Source organism: Cariama cristata, unplaced genomic scaffold, assembly GCF_000690535.1.
Source record: "Cariama cristata isolate BGI_N322 unplaced genomic scaffold, ASM69053v1 scaffold15845, whole genome shotgun sequence".
In the NCBI taxonomy this organism is placed as follows: domain Eukaryota; kingdom Metazoa; phylum Chordata; class Aves; order Cariamiformes; family Cariamidae; genus Cariama; species Cariama cristata.
The window spans coordinates 1-6,755 of NW_009618358.1; the positions used below are offsets into that span (position 1 = coordinate 1).

Genomic DNA, 6,755 nt, shown 5'->3' on the forward strand with positions numbered 1-6,755 from the left:
TAAAAAGGGACTCCTGAAAGAGCTCTTCCCTGACATCTTTGTTGTGTGGGGAGAAAACAGGAATTATTTGGCTGTTTCTTCACCTAAAGCCCAGGTAGCCTTTCATGGCATCCCAGAGGCACGTATGGTAGTGACATAAAGAGAATATTTTCTTGCATGGTGAATGAGTCTCCTAGTTCAAGGTGTAGTCATCTAAGAGCAGCAGGAGGCAAGCGGTAGCATTGCCATTGTGCAGCCTGGGAAACCTCCGAGTGCCGTCACTAACTGTTGTTGCAGTGGCCTTGAGTCCTCCCAGATACCTGAGCTTCTCCGAGCTCAGCCACGCGTCCGTTCGAGTCAGCTGGGAGGCTGCATCTCCGGCTGTGAAAGCTCACCACGTCACCTATGTTTCTAGCAGAGGGAGCAACGCTGGGGAGGTGAGTCCTCAAGGGGCTGGTGGAAGGAAAAGGGACTTGGGAAGTCAGATACCGCCTTGTTCTCCTTCAGCTGTGGGGTTCAGGGAAGGCTTATTGCCTGGCAGTGTTTTAACTCTGAAACGGACACTTTTGATGCGGTTGCCGTCCACATGCTAACCCCTCTGAAGCTGTAGCCATGCTGCTCTCTGAAACACAGCTGGGTTGGAAGGGACCTTTAAAGGCCATCTAGTCCAACCCCCCTGCAATAAGCAGGGGCATCTTCAACTCGATCAGGTTGCTCAGAGCCCCATCCAGCCTGTCCTTGAATGTTTCCAGGGATGGGGCATCGACCACCTCTCTGGGCAACCTGCTCCAGTGTTTCACCACCCTCATTGTGAAAAATGTCTTCCTTATACCCAGTCTGATTCTACCCTCTTTTAATTTAAAACCATTACCCCTTGTCCTATCACAACAAGCCCTACTAAAAAGTCTGTCCCCATTTTTCTTATAAGCCTCCTTTAAGTATCGAAAGGCCACAATAAAGTGTCCCTGGAGCCTTCTTTTCTCCAGGCTGAACAGCCCCAACTCCCTCAGCCTTTCTCGTACAATCCTCATACAACTCCTCCGCTGCAGGTGGGAGTTCCTGGCACTGCAACATCCACTGTCCTGAGACCTTTGTCCTCCCTCACCCAATACTTCATCAGTGTCAGATCTACGTATGACGAAGGGGACTCCTTTCCAATTACCGGCAATGTTACCACCTGTAAGTAGGGAATGGAAATGCTTTTGGTCCCAGTAACAGGTGACAAAATTGGCTTGTGTGTGTCTGAACTCGGATGTTTTAAAAACCAGTCCCAGCAGCTCATGACCAAAACCCTTGCACAAGACCTGAATAACTGTTGCTCTTTGTGTGTGGAACATGTCCAACTATGTTATGTTAAAAATGAGGTGGAAAGAATAAAGAGAGGAAGCAAATGAAGAAAAAGCATGATGTATCGCTAACCTCTGTGTCCTTGAGAACCTTCCTAGCCTTCTCCCCTTTAAAATACCGGCATGAAACTTGTCCTCTCCACAAATGAGATAATCCTCCTTAATTAGGCTTTTAAAAATAATTTACTCCTCTCTGTCCTGGTGGCTGTTGTCACATGGGTCTGAAGAAGTGAAAGACAGCCTGGTTTCAGACATCTGCCTGGTTGATGTTTTGCTCCCCAACCATCTGCTCCCCACCTTGGCTCTGACAAGGCGCTGTCAGTCTCTGCACTTCAGCTCGTTTTCCTTCTGCGTCCCTCAGTAAAGGTCCCCCCACCGCGAGCACTGAAGGTTACCGAGCTCTCCGGGAACAGCCTCCGACTGCAGTGGGAAGCTGTGGCTGCCTCCGATGTGGTTGTCTATCAGATCAAATGGAGCACGGTCGGTGGAGAGAAGCCTCAGGAGGTATGGACCCACGCACAGCTCTGGGGAGGCTGAGTTGGCTTTGTTCCTGCTTGACGGCTCTGAACTCGCCTGCAAGAGTGGCCTAGGGAGGTGTAAAACTATTCAGGTTAATGCACTCAAGCAATTAAACAGTGCAGGACCCAGTTGAAGGAGCCGATGGAATAAGACAGGGTCTGTCCTGGGTCTGGCTCTGCTCTGTGGAGCAGTCACCTTGAGTGCTGGAAGCAGGAGGGACAGCGGGACGGAGTCCTAGAGGCTCTGGGAAGATTGCAGAAGTGTTCTGGAAAATCTCAAGGATGAAATTCAATAGGGACAAGCAGAAAGTAGTAAGCTTAGGTAGGAATAATTAACTACAGGTATACAGGATGTAGAACAAACAGCTAAGAAGCAATTCAGTAGAAAATGTCCAGGGTTGCAGAGACTCACCAACCCACAATGTCAGGTTGTTATGGAAAAGACAAAGATAATATTCAAGTATTTATAGCTAGAGGTATCGTCTTTAAGACAGGTGAAGCAACTTCTGCTTTCCTGAGTGCTGGTAAACACCAATTACTTTTGGGATACTGCTCTTCAAGAAGGATGAGGTCCAAATGAGGAGCACACAGAGGAGAATGACCAGAGGCAGAGTGCTGCAGGATGGGCAGGGATGGACCAAGTAACCTCTTCCATCTCAAGCCCCTATTTTCAATACAAGTGCAAACTGCAGTTTAAATGGTGGTTTAAATACACGAGTTTCTCATGCAATGCTTCACATTTGGGGTGGAATAGAGGCATATCGGGGCTTTTGTCCTCAGCACATCTAAACCTGGAAACTGAGCACAGAGATTTCATGCTCCAGCCAGGTTGTATGCCTTGTGTCAGAGCACTGCGTTGTGGTTCTGAAGTAGCTGCTGAACATAACTGGGCAGCAACACATGGGCACCTACTCTGCATTAATCAGGGTTGGAATTTTGCTTTCGCTTAGATGTGTGCAACCCACAACTTCGGGTTTGTCCCCAAAGCCCAGTGCTAATTCATTTGTGTCTGTGGGCAATCTGTAAGCCAGACATTTGGATGGCATGAACTAGCTTGGGGATGCCCGGGAACTTGACTGACTCATTTCTTCCCCTGCTGCAGCTCTCCATCGCTGGAAATGTGGCAACTGCTGTCCTACCAGGCTTGCAGAAGAACACTGACTATAAAATATCCATCTGGGCCTATTACAAAGATGGTGCTCGAAGTGACACGGTTTCTGTTCAGCACAGGACCAGTAAGTGACCAGTGCTGTATCCACAGTAACAATAGGGATAAGAAACAGGGCACAGAATGCTTCAGAACCCACCACAGACCAGCAGCTCAGATCTGGTCATCTCCAGCTCTGAAAACCCAAAGCTGAATGTCTGAAAGGGGCCAGAGATACTTAGCCTGCTGTCTTAAAGTGTTCTGAATTTGACCCTAGAAAAATAGGCTGGGCAAACACAAGCAGGCTGGTGCATTTTATAGGCATCTGATAACCTTGCAATGTGTTTTGTGTAGAATACATTGCTTTCCCCCCTGCTTCTGTGTAGTGTATTGACGCAAATGAATTGGCTTTCTGTAGGGTGTTCAGCTGAATGTGTCACTGTGCTGCCTAATGAATGTTTCCTGTTAGTAAAATATTGTCTGTCAAGGAGGGTGAGGATTTCTTCAGCTACGTCATTGCTGAGTTGTGCTTCATCTGAGGACACTTACAAAAATGAGAGAGAATCCTGCAGGCAGGCTCTGCCATAGAAGCATTATCTAAATCTTACGTTGTACAGGCAGGATATGAGGTTAAAAAGTGGCACTCCCAGAGGTCCTCTTAATTAATATTGCCTGTATAATGGCTTTGTTGGCAGTAAATGGAATACAATTCATTCAACAGCAGCAGTCCTCTCCTCCTCCATCTCTCAGCTCTCAACCTCCTTTGCAGAATGTACTCATTTAGACTGGTGTAGAGCTGATGAAGCTCAGAGTAAATGGTAATCTTGGAATAATAAGCTCAGGTTTTATTAATAATGAATAATATTTGTTTTAATAATGAATAATAATAACATTTGTTTATAGAAAGCTACCTCAGGCAAATACCCAGGAGCTGCATACTGAGGGGAAAAAAAAAAAGAAAAAAAAAGGCAAGCATCCTACAAGTGTATAATGATAAAGGGACAACTAAAGCTATTCAGAGGGTTTGAAAAACGAGTGGCTATGTTTTAATCCATGAACTACAAAATGTCAGAGGAGGTCCCTCAGCCCACCGCAAATGATGTGCCATGATGCCCTTCTAGGCATATTCGAACAAGCCAGTCCTTGCTGGTGCTGGCACCTCGGTGGGACATGGAAGGCAATTTGAGTTCTGCTTGTCAGCTGCTGTCCTTGTTCAGAAACAAGGATGCCTTAGGGATGTCAGACTCTGCCTTGCTGCGTGAAGGAAGCAAAGCGCTCAAAGAAAGCAGGTGTGCAGCTGGGCACCAAACCGGAGGCTCTGTGCCTGGATGCTGCCGGTCAGTTTGCATGAGCAGCCAGGACAGGGCCACCCACTTCTCAGGGCCAATATTTGCATGTGCAATCACTGTCTTTGGTAGTGATTCTTTCTTTTCAATGTTTAAAGCAAGAAGTGCCCACAGGGGGGAAGTGGCACAGGAGAAGGGATGGCTGGTGGTTTCCAAGAGGCAGCACTGACCTTGGGCAGTTCAGAGGAAATTTGTGGATGCCAGCAAATTGAATAAGGCTTGTGCAATGGATGTATGGGAAGACGTGGCACTAGGCAGGACTCTGGGAAATTCTGGGATATCGTTATACTTCAAACCTTTACTGTTTCAAGCAAAAGCTACCATCTTGTACCGTGCAATTACAAGTGGTTAGGATGTCCCAACAGGGTCAATCTACATGTCGGAGCTGGTGAATGGTAACTCACTCAGCTCGAGCATGGCAATCTCTTATGTTATCTGGAAAACCTCAAACTCTTGGTTTGATTTTTGAGCCCTTTCCACCCTAATTTTCATTATAAAATGAAGTTCTGGGGGCTGAAACATGGATGAAAGCTATCTAGTTCTCCTCAGGATGGCAGACTTCGGGTTGCAACCTGGTGAATAGCAGTGACCAGGCTGTGCTGAACAAAACGGAAGGTTACACATTAGAGGAAGATGAGAAACCTCTCTTCCCTTCGTCATTGCTTTCCCCTTATCCTCTCTTGGCAACATCCCCTTATACAGGAATAGGTCAAGTCATGAAGTTTTTCTTTAAAAAGTCTTGCTACAGTTTGCAAGAAACACTGTTGTTCAAGGGCAGCGGCTGAACTGAAACTCAGCACCGGTAACACAAGCTTCTCTCCCCATCCTTCATCTTCCCTGGAATACTTATTTCTTTGAAGGTTAAGAGAAAAATAGCCAGGTCAGAGCGATGGTCTCTGCATGCTGGTTTTGTGAAATGGAACATGTTCCTCCCCTGGGGCTGAGGTGAGAACACCAAGTTCATTTTTTTTCAGGACTGCTAATCCCTCTTGCCCCACCTGAAACACCCATTTCAAGGCCAAACGGGTTACACTCAAGGGGCCTTGCAGACACCAGTCCCTCACAGGCAAGAAGTCATCAGAAATGTCATCATCTTATCCAAACCAAAATCATTCATCTCTGTGATGTGCCACTGGTCGGCTTGGGATGAGGTTTCTCTTCTTCCTGATAGGAAGAAAATTTGTTTCAAAGTTATGATTTGAGATTTATCCCCAAAGTCTTTATGAACTCAAAATGGCCGAATCGCTTCAGCTGGAAAAGTAACAGAAGTTGGAGTCAGTGATATGGCGCAGACGCCTTCTTACCTAGCTTGGCACTTAGTATTTAAGTTGTAATGGTGTAATTAAATATTCAGAGAAAGCAAGAGGGAGTAAAAATTACTTTTGGAGTTAAGGTGTGTAGCTGGAAAAACTCAGGTCCTCATTCTTTTTTAAAAAATACTATTATTTATTTGAATGTTTAACTATTTACATGGAGTCGAGATCTTTGCAACATAAATAACAGAGATACCTTAATTTCCTTCCCACCCCCAGTGCCAGGTGGTCTGGACATCCTTCTAGGAGGAGGGCACCCCTCCCTGCTGCTGTGCTAGCGAGGGAGGGCTGACAGCCACCTCCCTCCTTCCATGAGTCCAGTCCTGCTCTGCCATTGCCTTACTGAAGTGGATTACGAAGTGCTTATGTGTCTCATTCCTCTAGCTAAGCTGTGCCAGTAGCATCTCCAGCCTGGTGCTGACGAATGTCTTCAAGTTCTTCGTCCAGCTCCTCAATGAGCTCTTCTCAGCAGAGCATATATAGCAAATAAAAGGGACTGAAATGTGGGGAAGAAGCTTCAGCCCGTGGCAGTGAGAGAACAAACATCATCTATATAATCATTGCAGATGAGTATTTCGATGGAGTGGACTCCAGCATTTTACACTTATTTGAAAATGTGCCTGTGATGCTGGTTAGACCCAAGAGCAAGCAGGCTGGGATACCTCCTATGGAGGAGCAGAGGTTCAAGAGGTAATTGAAGACACAGATGGTGTTCTCTGTGTCAGAGATGCTTCTGTCCTCCTGGACAGCTTCAGGAGATGACCTTTCCCCTGGCTGTCGGATCCATGCCATCAAATTCTGTCGAGCCTGGGGGCTTTCCAGAATAAACCCATCTCGGAAGACTTTCCCTAACTTTCTCTTTAAAGTTAACTTCAACAGAGTCTCCACTTCCCTCAGCTGAAGGAAATAGCCAGTGCAGCCAGCAAAGATGCAGATGTATAGCGCAGCACTAATAGTGCTGTTGAATTGACTTGACCTCCCACACTTCTTTTCTTCTCCACTTTACCTTGCGGTGATGCACAGCAACAGCCTCCAGCCTGATTCAGCTGCTAGCAATCTGGGTTCAGCTTCAGTAAAAGTAAGCTCATTTTATACAGAAAAGGGAA

At 46.5% G+C, this 6,755-nt stretch overlaps 1 protein-coding gene across 1 annotated transcript in view; it reads left to right on the top strand.

The window, feature by feature from the left end:
* Positions 1-276: 276 nt before the first annotated feature.
* Positions 277-6,755, top strand: part of LOC104162177 (collagen alpha-1(XX) chain-like) — a gene marked incomplete at its 5' end in the record, with an annotated part of 32,062 nt that continues 25,583 nt past the window's right edge. The window contains 4 exons of the mRNA XM_009700842.1: positions 277-416; positions 1,029-1,158; positions 1,687-1,829; positions 2,946-3,078. Coding sequence (XP_009699144.1) covers positions 277-416; positions 1,029-1,158; positions 1,687-1,829; positions 2,946-3,078 — 546 coding nt within the window. The remainder of the gene's footprint in view (positions 417-1,028; positions 1,159-1,686; positions 1,830-2,945; positions 3,079-6,755) is intronic.